Source organism: Scyliorhinus canicula, chromosome 21, assembly GCF_902713615.1.
Source record: "Scyliorhinus canicula chromosome 21, sScyCan1.1, whole genome shotgun sequence".
NCBI lineage: Eukaryota > Metazoa > Chordata > Chondrichthyes > Carcharhiniformes > Scyliorhinidae > Scyliorhinus > Scyliorhinus canicula.
The window spans coordinates 22,516-37,279 of NC_052166.1; the positions used below are offsets into that span (position 1 = coordinate 22,516).

The 14,764-nt window shown below is 53.3% G+C and overlaps 1 protein-coding gene across 1 annotated transcript in view; it reads left to right on the forward strand.

Annotated features, from left to right (window-relative positions):
- The first annotated feature begins 2,046 nt into the window (after positions 1-2,046).
- The window catches only part of ccdc22 (coiled-coil domain containing 22), a 30,490-nt gene continuing 17,772 nt past the window's right edge, over positions 2,047-14,764 (forward strand). The window contains exons 1-3 of the mRNA XM_038782354.1: positions 2,047-2,265; positions 2,879-3,011; positions 12,871-12,977. Of these exons, the coding sequence (XP_038638282.1) occupies positions 2,062-2,265; positions 2,879-3,011; positions 12,871-12,977 (444 nt within the window). The 5' untranslated portion in view covers positions 2,047-2,061. The remainder of the gene's footprint in view (positions 2,266-2,878; positions 3,012-12,870; positions 12,978-14,764) is intronic.

Below are 14,764 nucleotides of genomic sequence, written 5' to 3' on the forward strand. Positions count from 1 at the left end.
AGACCCCCCCCTCTGCACAGACCCCCCCCTCTGCACAGACCCCCCCCTCTGCACAGACCCCCCCCTCTGCACAGACCCCCCCCTCTGCACAGACCCCCCCCTCTGCACAGACCCCCCCCTCTGCACAGACCCCCCCCTCTGCACAGACCCCCCCCTCTGCACAGACCCCCCCCTCTGCACAGACCCCCCCTCTGCACAGACCCCCCCCTCTGCACAGACCCCCCCCTCTGCACAGACCCCCCCCTCTGCACAGACCCCCCCCTCTGCACAGACCCCCCCCTCTGCACAGACCCCCCCCTCTGCACAGACCCCCCCCTCTGCACAGACCCCCCCCTCTGCACAGACCCCCCCTCTGCACAGACCCCCCCTCTGCACAGACCCCCCCCTCTGCACAGACCCCCCCCTCTGCACAGACCCCCCCCTCTGCACAGACCCCCCCTCTGCACAGACCCCCCCCTCTGCACAGACCCCCCCCCCTGCACAGCCCCCCCCCCCTGCACAGACCCCCCCCTCTGCACAGACCCCCCCCTCTGCACAGACCCCCCCCTCTGCACAGACCCCCCCCCTCTGCACAGACCCCCCCCTCTGCACAGACGCCCCCCCTCTGCACAGACCCCCCCCTCTGCACAGACCCCCCCCTCTGCACAGACCCCCCCCTCTGCACAGACGCCCCCCCTCTGCACAGACGCCCCCCCTCTGCACAGACGCCCCCCCTCTGCACAGACCCCCCCCTCTGCACAGACCCCCCCCTCTGCACAGACGCCCCCCCCTCTGCACAGACGCCCCCCCTCTGCACAGACGCCCCCCCTCTGCACAGACCCCCCCCTCTGCACAGACCCCCCCCTCTGCACAGACCCCCCCCCTCTGCACAGACCCCCCCCCTCTGCACAGACGCCCCCCCTCTGCACAGACGCCCCCCCTCTGCACAGACGCCCCCCCTCTGCACAGACGCCCCCCCTCTGCACAGACGCCCCCCCTCTGCACAGACGCCCCCCCTCTGCACAGACGCCCCCCCTCTGCACAGACGCCCCCCCTCTGCACATCAATGTTCAGGGCTATGGGGATAGTGGGTGTGAAAGGCATCCATGTGTCCGATCAGCTGTCACGGCGCCGAGTAGCAGAGTAAATTCGATGGGCTGAAGGGCCTAATCCTGTCCCTATTCCTTCCTTCCTATGTTCATCCCACACCAGTGTCAGGCAATGAACATCTCTCAAGAGCGGAGGATCTTGCTGTCTCTCCTTGACATTCAATGGCGTTACCATCGCTGAATCCCCACAATCAACATCCTGGGGGTTACCATTGATCAGAAACTCAACTGGACCCAGCCGTATAAATACTGTGGCTACCAGGGCAGGTCAGAGGCTGGGAATCCTGCGGAGAGCAACTCACCTCCTGACCCCCCCCCCCCCCCCCCCAAAGCCTGTCCACCATCTACAAGGCACAAGTCAGGAGTGTGATGGAAACTCTCCACATGCCTGGATGAGTGCAGCTCCAACAACACTCGGGCAGCTCGATACCATCCAGGACAAAGCAGCCCCGCTTGATCGACACCCCATCCACAAACATTCACTCCCTCCACCCACCGACACACATGGCAGCCGTGTGTCCCATCTACAAGATGCACCGCAGCAACTCACCAAGGCTCCTTCGGCAACACCTTCCAAACCCACGCCCTCCACCATCTAGAAGGACAAGAGCAGCAGATACCTGGGACCCCCACCACCTGGAGTTTCCCTCCGAGCCCCTCACCATCCCGACTGGGAAATATATCGGCCATTCCTTCACTGTCGCTGGGGCAACATCCCGGAACTCCCTCCCTAACAGCACAGTGGGTGTACCTACACCACACGGGACTGCAGCGGTTCAAGAATGCGGCTCACCCACCCCCTTCTGAAGGGCTGTTAGAGGTTGGCAATAAATGGCCAGTGATGGCCACATTCCAGGAACAGAGGGAGTGCTGTAGATTTCGCCCTGAGTCGCCTGTGCTGTATTTGCTTTGTGTCTAACTCTGGGTTCCTGATGTGATGACATGGGGGGCGAGGGGCAGATAGATTTGATTGATGTTAACCAATCTCTCCTTGCACAGTGCTATCCCAGAGGATGTGGAAAGCATCAAACAGTTTTCCACGGAGCTGATCGTGGAGGCAGTCGTGCGTTGCTTGCGAATAATTGAGCCGTCCGTCGGAAATGGCATCAGTCACTTGCTTCCGCCAGGAATGTCGGCAAGGTTCCGGATTGGGATGAGCTTGGCACAGGCTTGTCAGGTACATTCAGCACAGTTGTTTCTGCGTCTTACAGAGAGGTTCTTGGATAGCTGGGAAGTGCTGGATCTCCCAACCCAGGGCTCTAGCGCGCCCCTCGCCTGAACCCGTACATCCTGTACACGCCCACCTTCCATCACTGTCTCTACAAATGAGCATTGTGACTTGGGTCCATTCCCGTACCTGTGCACATTGTCTAACGCCCTCTCGACGTCTCGATTGAACCTACGTCCGCCACGTGCCCAGGCCGTGTATTCCAGACCCCAACCACTCGCGGTCTGTGAGTTTGTTCTCACATCATATTTGCCTATTTTGTGAATCACTTTCTGTCTGTGCCCCTCTTCGTTCCTGATCCTTTTCCGAACAGGAACAGTTTGTCCTCGTCGGCTCTGTCCAGCCTCCTCGTGATTTTCAACATCTTTATCGGATGTCCTCTCGGTCGACACCTTCCCAAGGAGAACAGTCCCAACCTCTCCAATCCTCCTCCATAACAGAAGCTGTAATCCCAGTTGTCTTGGGGGCTTGGGCATTTGCTCAGTAACTGTTGTCCGAGACTGTGGACCAGGGGTTTTGCTGTTGAGGCTGAAGAATGACCCGTCTGTTTGTTTGGCTTTAGGATCTGGGATACCAAGGGGAAATTGGCTACCAGACATTCCTGTACAGCAATGAGCCGGAGATCCGCCGTCTCCTCATGTTCCTAGTGGAGAAGCTGCCTCGAGACAGCGTCGATTCAGTAAATCAGTCAGCAGGTTTGATCTGGAATGGATTACTCTGCTTATGTTTGATGCAGGTGGTCAGAATGATGTGGGGTCTGATCTGGGTAGATGGGGAGAGACTGGTGAAGGGATCGAGACCGAGGGGGGCACAGATTTAAGGCAAATGTCAATCGAAGCGCTGGAGAAGTGAAGAGAAAGTTCCTCGCACAGTGAGTGGTTAAGGTCACGGTTTAAACATTTCTGTCATGAGAGGTGGTTGTCCCTGGCTGGGCCATTATTGTCCATCCCTAATTTCCCTTGAACTGGCTCTCGCTCGGCCATTGTAGAGGGGCAGTTATAAGTCATAGATAATCATAGAATTTCTACAGTTCAGAGGGAGGCCATTGAGTCTGCACCAACACTAGGCCCAATCCCCTGCCCTCGCCCTGCAACCCACCTAATGTTTGGGCTCTGAGGGCAATTTACAAAGAAAATTACAGCCCAGGAACAGGCCCTTCGGCCCTCCAAGCCTCTGCCGATCATGATGCCCTGACTTTTAAAAAAAACCTCTGCCCTTACTCGGTCCGGCCTCTATTGCCTCCCTATTCATGGACCCATCCAGATACCTCTTAAATGTTGCTAATGTGCTGCTTCCACCACATCCCCTGGCAGCGCGTTCCAGGCACCCACCACTCTGAAAGATCTACCCTGCAAATCTCCCTTAAACTTTCCCCCTCTCACCTTGAACCTGGGCCCCCTTGTACTTGACACTTCCACCCTTGGAAAAAGCCTCTGACTATCCACCCTGGCTATGCCTCTTGTAATATTGGAGACACCGATCAGGTCTCCCCTCAGCCTCTGTCTTTCCAGTGAAAACAATCCTAGTTTATTTAACCTGCCCTTATAGCCAGCACCCTCGAGACCAGGCCAGATGGACTACACCCCAGGGTTATAAAAGAGATAGCTGAGGCAATTGTGGAGGCATTGGTGATGATTTTTCAGGAAAGATCTCAGAGGACAGGAAAGTGGCTAATGCAGCACCCCTGTTTAAGAAGGGAGGGAGGCAGAAGACAGGAAATTATCGGCCGGTTAGCCTGACTTTGGTTATTGGTAAGATTTTAGAGTCGGTTATTAAAGCTGAGATCGCAGAGTACTTGGAAGGGCAAAAACAGGACCGAGTCAGCGCGGCTTTGTCAAAGGGAGGTCGTATCTGGCAACTCTGTTAGAGTTCTTTGAGGAAGGTTAGACAAAGGAGAACCAGTGGACGTGATTTATTTAGATTTCCAGAAGGCCTTTGATAAGGTGTCACATAGGAGACTGTTAAATCAGTTAAGAGTCCAAGGTGTTAAGGGTAAGATCCTGGCATGGATAGAGGATTGGCTAATTGGCAGAGAGTGGGGATAAAGGGTCTTTTTCAGGATGGCGGCCGGAGACTAGTGGTGTGCCTCAGGGGTCTGTGCTGGGACCACAACTTTTCACAATGCACATTAATGGAGGAAGGAACTGAAGGCACTGTTGCTAAGTTTGCAGATGATACAAAGATCTGTAGAGGGACAGGTAGTATTGAGGAAGCAAGGGGGCTGCAGAAGGATTTGGACAAGCTAGGAGAGCGGGCAATGAAGTGGCAAATGGAATACAATGTGGAAAAGTATGAGGTTATGCACTTTGGAAGAGAAATGGAGACTATTTTCTAAATGGAAAGATGCTTAGGAAATCAGAAGCACAAAGGGACTTGGGAGTCCTTGTTCACGATTCTCTTAAGGTTAAAGTGCAGGTTCAGTTGGCAGTTAGGAAGGCAAATGCAATGTTAGCATTCATGTCAAGAGGGCTAGAGTACAAGACCAGGGATGTACTTCTGAGGCTGTATAAGGCTCTGGTCAGACCCCATTTGGAGTATTGTGAGCAGTTTTGGGCCCCGTATCTAAGGAAGGATGTGCTGGGGCCTTGGAAAGGGCCCAGAGGAGGTTCACAAGAATGATCCCTGGAATGAACAGCTTGTCGTATGAGGAATGGGTGAGGACTCTGGGTCTGCACTCGTTGGAGTTTAGAAGGATGAGGGGGGGATCTTGTTGAAACTTACAGGATGCTGCGGGGCCTGAATAGAGTGGACGTGGAGAGGATATTTCCACTTGTAGGAATAACTAGAACCAGAGGACACCATCTCAGACTAAAGGGACGATCCTTTAAAACTGAGATGAGGAGGAATTTCTTCAGCCAGAGGGTGGTGAATCTGTGGAACTCTTTGCCACAGAAGGCTGTGGAGGCCAAATCACTGAGTGTCTTTAAGACAGAGATAGAGAGGTTTCTGATTAATAAGGGGGTCAGGGGTTATGGGGAGAAGGCAGGAGAATGGGGATGAGAAAAATATCTGCCATGATTGAATGGCAGAGCAGACTCGATGGGCCGAATGGCCTAATTCTGCTCCGATGTCTTATGGTCTTACCGATATGACAAATGATACACACCTAAAATACGGACTTGCAAAGTGTGGCTAATTGCAGTATTGACTGGGAGAGCTGCGGCCTTCCAATCAAAGCATAAATAGTGCTTTTGTTTTTACCATTTATGAAGTTGATAGTTCTATTAATGTAGAAACGATGAAGCATTTTCTATAACTCGGTTTGGAATATTTGCTGTGTATGAACTGCATTCTGCAGGCAGATGAAGAGAAAATGATTGATGAAAACAGATGTAGGTCCCGTACCAGCCTCCCCGAACAGGTGCCGGTATGTGGCGACTAGGGGCTTTTCACAGTTACTTCATTGAAGCCTACTCGTGACAATAAGTTATTATTATTATTGTTATTATTATTACAGTCAGAAACAGGGGAATGTATAATAGGGGGCAAAGAAATGGCTGAGCAACTAAATACATAATTTGGTTCTGTCTTCACAGATGAGGAGACAAATCAGATCCCAGAAATATTGGGGAACACAGGGATTAGTGAGAGGGAGGAACTGAAGGTGATCAATATCAGTAGAGAAATGGTGTTGGGGAAATTGATGGGATTGAAAGCTGATCAATTCCCAGGGCCTGAGAATCTACATCCCAGAGTGCTGAAGGAGGTGGCTCTGGAAATAGTGGATCCATTGGTGGCCATCCAGGATTCTATAGACTTTGGAACAGTTCCTGCAGATTGGAGGGCAGCTAATGTAACTCCACTGTTTAAAAGGGAGGCAGAGAGAATACAGGGAATTATAGATCAGTCAGCCTGATGTCAGTAATGGGGAAAATTCTGGAATCCATTATTAAAGATTTTATAGCAGAGCATTTAGAAAACAGTGGCAGGATCGGACAGTGTCATCCTGGATTTATGAAGGGAAATCATTCATTTTTTAAAAGAAATAATTTTTATTGGAATTTTTTACAGAAAATATAAAAATATAACAAGTAATAATATGCAACAAGCTGCCCCATAACACCCGCAACTCCCCCCAAACCGTAACACATGTACCCCACCCCCCCCACCCCAACAAGAGAACTTAACCATAAATTAAAATTAAATAAATCAAATTTAAATAAAATAAACAAACATAGTCATCGTCCCCCCCCCCCCCCCCCCCCCCCCCGGGTTGCAGCTGCTACTGTCCCAGTTCCCTATCGTTGAGCCAGAAAGTCGAGAAAAGGTTGCCACCGTTTAAAGAACCCTTGTACCGACCCTCTCAGGGCGAATTTGACCTTCTCTAGCTTAATGAAACCCGCCATGTCATTGATCCAGGTCTCCACGCTTGGGGGCCTCGCATCCTTCCATTGTAGCAAAATCCTTCGCCGGGCTACGAGGGACGCAAAGGTCAGAACACCGGCCTCTTTCGCCTCCTGCACTCCCGGCTCTACCCCAACCCCAAAGATCGCGAGTCCCCATCCTGGCTTGACCCTGGATCCTACCACCCTCGACACCGTCCTCACCACCCCCTTCCAGAACTCCTCCAGTGCCGGGCATGCCCAGAACCAATGGGCATGGTTCGCTGGACTTCCCAAACACCTGACACACCTGTCTTCACCCCCAAAGAACCTACTCATCCTCGTCCCAGTCATGTGGGCCCGGTGCAGCACCTTGAATTGAATGAGGCTAAGCCGCGCACACGAGGAGGAAGAATTAACCCCCTCCAGGGCATCAGTCCGTGTCCCGTCTTCGATCTGTTCCCCCAGTTCCCCCTCCCACTTAGCTTTCAGCTCCTCTACTGACGCCTCTTCCACCTCCTGCATAAACTTGTAGATATCGGATATCTTCCCCTCTCCGACCCAGACCCCCGAAAGCACCCTGTCACTCACCCACTTCGCGGGGAGCGCAGGGAATACCTCCACCTGCCGTCTAGCAAATGCCTTTACCTGCAGATACCTGAACATGTTTCCCGGGGGGAGCCCAAATTTCTCCTCCAACTCCCCCAGGCTCGCAAACCTCCCATCGATGAACAGGTCCCTCAGCTGTCTAATGCCCGCTCTGTACCATCCCTGAAATCCCCCATCCATGTTCCCCGGGACGAACCTATGGTTCCCCCTTAACGGAGCCTCAATCGAGCCCCCCACTTCTCCCCTATGTCGCCTCCACTGCCCCCAAATCTTGAGGGTAGCCGCCACCACCGGACTCGTGGTATACCTCGTGGGAGGGAGCGGCCACGGCGCCGTTACCAGGGCCCCCAGGCTTGTATCTCCACAGGACGCTCTCTCCATCCGTTTCCATGCTGCCCCTTCCCCCGCCATCACCCACTTGCGCACCATCGTCACGTTGGCCGCCCAGTAGTACCCCGAGAGATTGAGCAACGCCAGCCCCCCCCCCCATCTCTACCCCGCTCCACGAAGACCCTCTTCACCCTCGGGGTGCCATGCGCCCAAACAAAGCTCATGATGCTGCTAGTCACCCTTCTAAAAAAGGCCCTAGGGATAAAGATGGGCAAGCACTGGAAGAGGAACAAGAACCTCGGGAGAACCGTCATTTTGACGGATTGCACTCTGCCCGCCAACGATAGCGGCACCATGTCCCACCTTTTAAATTCCTCCTCCATCTGCTCCACTAGTCTGGTGAAGTTAAGCTTATGGAGAGTCCACCAACTCCTGGCCACCTGCACCCCCAGGTATCTGAAACTCTTCACTGCCCTCCTGAAAGGGAGCCTCCCAATTCTCTCCTCTTGATCTCCTGGGTGTACTACAAATACCTCGCTCTTTCCTAAATTTAGCTTATAGCCCGAAAAGCCTCCAAATTCCGCTAACAGCTCCATCACCCCGTGCAATCAAATTTTAATAAATGCAAGATTATCCCCTTTGGTCGTAAAAACAAGGCGGCAGACTATTACCTGAATAGTCATAAATTAGGAGAGGGGAAAGTACATCCATGTACACCAGTCACTGAAGTAAGCGTGCAGGTACAGCAGGCGGTAAAGAAGGGAAATGGTATGCTGGCCTTCATTACCAGAGGATTTAGGTACAGGAGCAGGGATGTGCTGCTGCAATTATACAGGGCCTTGGTGAGGCCACACCTGGAATATTGTGGGCAGCTTTTGTTCTTTAGAGGGATATAGCACTCGGAAGTGCTGAGGGTTTTGGCCAAGGGTGATATCATGATTGGTACAGGCTTGGAGGGTCGAATGGCCTGTTCCTGTGCTATATTGTTATTTGTACTTTATCTGGGGAAGGATGTTCTTGCTCTTGAGGGAGTGAGAGCCGGTTTACAAGATTGATTCCTGGGATGGTGGGACTGACGTATGAGGAGAGATTGAGTCAGTTAGGATTGTATTGGCTGGAGTTCAGAAGAATGAGGGGGGATCTCATCGAAACCTATAAAATTCTAACGGGACTGGACAGGGTCGATGCAGGAAGGATGTTCCCGATGGTGGGTGTGTCCAGCACCAGGGGTCACAGTCTGAGGATACAGGGTACATTTAGGACAGAGATGAGGAGAAATGTCTTCACCCAGAGAGTGGTGAGCCTATGGAATTCATTACCACAGGAAGTAGTTGAGGCCAAAACATTGTCTGTTTCAAGAAGCAGTTAGATATAGCTCTGGGGGTAAAGGGTTATGGGGGGAAAGTGGGATTAGACTATTGAGTTGGATGATCAGCCATGATCATCATGAATGGGGGATCAGGCTCGAAGGGCCGAATGGCCTCCTGTTTCTGTGTTTAAACCTATTCATGGGACAAGCTCAATCTCAATCGTGAGGCTCTCGGGGATGAAGAAGGGTCACTCCTCTGGCCCACTCACCAACCTGAGTTACCCATTCCTGTTCTAGAATTCTCCATCATGAAACAATGCCCTCTCCACATCCACCCTGTGTCTACCCCTCAGAATCTGAAAGGTTTCCATCAGATTGCCCTTTACCTGTCTGCAGTGGATTCAAACCCGGCCTCCCCCGGCCTCCCCCGGCCTCCCCCGGCCTCCCCCGGCCTCCCCCGGCCTCCCCCGGCCTCCCCCGGCCTCCCCCGGCCTCCCCCGGCCTCCCCCGGCCTCCCCCGGCCTCCCCCGGCCTCCCCCGACCTCCCCCGACCTCCCCCGACCTCCCCCGACCTCTCCAAAAGACAACCCACCCACTCCTGGTATTAGTTTAGTAAACCTTCTCTGAATGGCTTCCAACACGTTTACATCTTTATTAAATAAGAAGACTGATACTGTGCACTGTAGGTCGGATAGATTGGCGTTGTTTTCCTTAGAGCAGAGGAGACTTAGAGGGGACATGATTAAAGTTGGATAAATTAATGAGGGGCATAGTTAGAGTAGACAGGAAGAAACTTTTCCCCTTGGTGGAGGGATCAGTGACCAGGGGGCAGAGATTTAAGGTGAGGGGCAGGAGGTTTAGAGGGGATGTGAGGAGGGTGGTGGGAGTCTGGAACTCGCTGCCTGAAAGGGAGGTGGAGGCACATGGAACAAATGAGAAATTCTCACTCCGTTCAAAAACCCAGATCATAAATGCTGTAAAAAGGCAGAGCTCGCTCAAATCGCTTGACTTTTAAGAAGTATTTTGATGTGTACTTGTGATCCCAGGGCAGCCACAGCTATGGGCAAGTGCTGGGTTTGAATAAGAACAAAGAACAATACAGTACAGGCCCTTCGGCCCTCCAAACCTGTGCCGATCCTGTGCCCTATCTGGACCAACCGCCTGTATCCTTCGATACCCCGTCTGTTCATGTGCCTATCCAGATAAGTCTTAAAGGTCCCTAATGTCTCTCCCTCAACCACCTCACTTGGCAGCACATTCCAGGCCACCACCACCCTCTGTGTAAAAAAAACTTCCCCTGCACATCTCCACTGAACCTTCCCCCCCCCCCCCTCACCTTGAACCTGTGCCCCCTTGTAATTGTCATTTCCGCCCTGGGAAAAAGCCTCCAACTGTTCACCCTATCTGTACCCCTAATAAATTTATAAACTTCTACCAGGTTGCCCCTCAGTTCCGTCTCTCGAGGGAGAACAATCCCAGTTTATTCAATCTCTCCTCATAGCTAATACCCTCCATACCAGGCAACACCCTCCATACCAGGCAACATCCTGGTGAACCTTTTCTGTCTCTCTCCAAAGCCTCCACATCCTTCTGGCAGTGCGGTGACCAGAATTGGACACAATATTCCAAATGTGGCCTAACCAATGTTCTATATAACTGGAACTCAATTTGCAAGCTTTTATACTCTATACCCCGTCCGATGAAGGCAAACAAATCATTTGCTTTTAGGGCAGCACAGCGACACAGTGGTTAGCACTGCTGCCTCACAGCTCTAGGGACCCAGGTTCAATAATTAGGTGATTGTTTTTGACCGATGCGGATGCAATGCACCAAAGGGCTGATTCTGTGCTGTAGTCCTCCATGTCGCTATGACGGTAGTGTAGATGTGTCTAACATGTGCTCTGTGCATCAGTAGACGTAACCTCCCTAATTCTGTATTGAATTCCCCTCACAATAAATGATAATGTTATATTTGCCTCTCTAACTACTGCCTGTATCGTCTTCTCGCCTTTTGTGATTTCACTCCTTGAGTCATGGACTGTGAGGATGTGATTCCAAACACAAATGGAAAAGGTTTTGTTATCGTCAGGCAAACAGGGGTCAATGGGCTCCTCTTTTTGTCCCACGCCTGAGTTGGATTTAACAGGGAGGTGATATTGTCAATTTCAAGTCTGGTTAACCGTGTGTAACCCCGTGCAAGAAATAAACCTGCAGCTGAAGAGTTCGTTATCTGCTAAAACTCACTCTGGTAAAGATGCAAACACGGGTTCAAATCCCACCACGGTATGCAATTCAGTTAAATCTGAAATTGTAAAGATTCTCTTAGTGATGCTGAGCATGAAACTATCGTCGATTGTCAGAAAAACCCATCTGGTCACTCGATGTTCTTTATGGAAAGAAATCTGCTGTCTTTACCCAGCCAGGCCTATATGTGACTCCAGAACCACAGTAAGAGCATAAGAACTAGGAGCAGGAGTAGGCCATCTGGCCCCTCGAGCCTGCTCCGCCATTCAATTAGATCATGGCTGATCTTTTGTGGACTCAGCTCCACTTTCCGGCCCAAACACCATAACCCTTAATCCCTTTATTCTTCAAAAACCTATCTATCTTTATCTTGAAAACATGTAATGAAGGAGCCTCAACTGCTTCACTGGGCAAGGAATTCCATAGATTCACAACCCTTTGGGTGAAGAAGTTCCTCCTAAACTCAGTCCTAAATCTACTTCCCCTTATTTTGAGGCTATGTCCCCTAGTTCTACTTTCACCCGCCAGTGGAAACAACCTGCCCGCATCTATCCTATCTATTCCCTTCATAATTTTAAATGTTTCTATAAGATCCCCCCTCATCCTTCTAAATTCCAACGAGTACAGTCCCAGTCTACTCAACCTCTCCTCATAATCCAACCCCTTCAGCTCTGGGATTAACCTAGTGAATCTCCTCTGCACACCCTCCAGCGCCAGTACGTCCTTTCTCAAGTAAGGAGACCAAAACTGGACACAATACTCCAGGTGTGGCCTCACTAACACCTTATACAATTGCAACATAACCTCCCTAGTCTTAAACTCCATCCCTCTAGCAATGAAGGACAAAATTCCATTTGCCGCCTTAATCACCTGTTGAACCTGTAAACCAACTTTCTGTGACTCATGCACTAGCACACCCAGGTCTCTCTGAACAGCGGCATGCTTTAATAATTTATGTGGTTGATTCCTAGCCATCCACTGTAATGGCCCAGCAAGCAACTCCGTTCAAGGGCAAATTAGGATTGAGCAACAAATGCTGGCCTTGCCCAGCAATGCCCATATCCCCATGAACAATAAAGGAAAGACCGGAAATACTCAACGGATTGTCCAGAGTCTTGTTTCCAGCTGAAAAACCCCTTTTCACAGTGGAGCAGTTCCCTGTCATTGTTCCTGGTTGTTTTCCTTTAGAAAATCTTGGTTTGCAGCAATGAGGTCTTCAGGTGGGTTTTACAAATCACAGACAGCTTTGATGAGAGGTCTCCGAGAAGGAGATGGAATACGGCCATTACCCCATTGGCAGCTTCTATTGAAAATTCAGTGTCTTACCTCGGGCTGGGTCATGTGGCCTCTTTCCCTGAGCTCCGTAGACTATGGGGTCACCATTGGGAAGCTCGGGTCCTTCACAGGTGCAGGGTAACTATTGTAGACGAATGTCCTTTGCATATGAACTTTGAAAAAAGTTCAGCACGTCTGTATTTTCCAGCCAATAATTAATGTTTTGCACAACGGGGCCTTTGTAACATTGGACAGGAGTCTCCAGTCCCCAGAGTCCCTGATGTAACGTGCTTGGGGTACTATGAGTGGGAGAAGGGGCTCGAGGGCAGAAACATGGGGGAGATTTGGAGATGTGAGTAGGGAACAGGGACCTGGTCTGTTTGGGTGATGGACGCAGACAGGCAGGGCAGTGGCTGAGGGTAGTTTGCTGCTTTGGGATCTAACCTGTGTGCGCTCCTGTGACAGGGAAATCTGTGGTGCTGCATCGCTCCATTGCATCTCAAATCAAACAGCAACTGTCTGCCCCGTGGATTCCACCTTCCCTCCGGACTCCTTCCCTGCTTTGGACTCAGGTCAGTCTTTTTGCTTTGTTGCTGCACTGTTCTGCCTGCAGGTCTCTGCACTGTTCTGCCTGCAGGTCGCTGCACTGTTCTGCCTGCAGGTCGCTGCACTGTTCTGCCTGCAGGTCTCTGTGGCGTCTGAGTGTGCCTTCTCCAGGCCAGTTTCATACCTCTGGCGGAGTTCAATACATTTCCCAGCAGACCATTCAGACCATGTTTGGGCCGGAGTTACAACACACCGTCTTCGCTTCGACCCCCGTCTGCTCCACCACCGTCCGTCGTCCCCCCCCCCCGCCGTCTCCTACACATCCCCCACCCCTCCCCGCCGTCTCCTACACATCCCCCCCACCCCCATCTCCACCGTTCCCCCCCCCCCCCCGCCGTCTCCTACACATCCCCCCCCCCCGCCGTCTCCTACACATCCCCCCCCGCCGTCTCCTACACATCCCCCCCCCCCGCCGTCTCCTACACATCCCCCCCCCCCATCTCCACCGCCACTTCCCCTCCGTCTCCGCTCCCCCATCCCACCCTCGAGCTCCGCCCCCGTCTCCGCCGCCGCCCCCACCCAGGATGTCCAGACAGCAAACTTATTCCAGCTCTGACCCTTTAATGCATCACTTCTGTCCAATTGAAACATTGCTGTCCACTCTGCACAGTCCCACTGCCCCCCCTCTGGGGTGAACCCCCACATTCCCACTGCCCCCTCTCCGGGGTGTACCCCACAGTCCCACTGCCTCCTCTCCGGGGTGTACCCCACAGTCCCACTGCCTCCTCTCCGGGGTGAACCCCCACATTCCCACTGCCCCCTCTCCGGGGTGTACCCCACAGTCCCACTGCCTCCTCTCCGGGGTGAACCCCAACATTCCCGCTGCCCCCTCTCCGGGGTGAACCCCCACATTCCCACTGCCCCCTCTCCCGGGTGAACCCCCACATTCCCACTACCCCCTCTCCCGGGTGAACCCCCACATTCCCACTGCCTCCTCTGCACGGTGAACTCCCACATTCCCGCTGCCTCCTCTCCGGCATGAACCCCCACATTCCCGCTGCCTCCTCCGGGGTGAACCCCCACATTCCCACTGCCTCCTCTCCGGGGTGAACCCCCACATTCCCGCTGCCTCCTCTCCGGGGTGAACCCCCACATTCCCACTGCCGCCTCCTCCGGGGTGAACCCCCACATTCCCACTGCCCCCCTCCGGGGTGTACCCCCACATTCCCACTGCCCCCTCTCCGGGGTGAACCCCCACATTCCCACTGCCCCCTCTCCGGGGTGAACCCCCACATTCCCACTGCCCCCTCTCCGGGGTGAACCCCCACATTCCCACTGCCCCCCTCCGGGGTGAACCCCCACATTCCCACTGCCCCCCTCCGGGGTGAACCCCCACATTCCCACTGCCCCCCTCCGGGGTGAACCCCCACATTCCCACTGCCCCCCTCCGGGGTGAACCCCCACATTCCCACTGCCCCCTCTCCGGGGTGAACCCCCACATTCCCACTGCCCACCCTCCGGGGTGAACCCCCACATTCCCACTGCCCCCTCTCCGGGGTGAACCCCCACATTCCCACTGCCCCCTCTCCCGGGTGAACCCCCACATTCCCACTGCCCCCTCTCCCGGGTGAACCCCCACATTCCCACTGCCTCCTCTGCACGGTGAACTCCCACATTCCCGCTGCCCCCTCTCCGGGGTGAACCCCCACATTCCCACTGCCCCCTCTCCGGGGTGAACCCCCACATTCCCACTGCCTCCTCTCCGGGGTGAACCCCCGCATTCCCACTGCCTCATCTCCCGGGTGAACCCCCA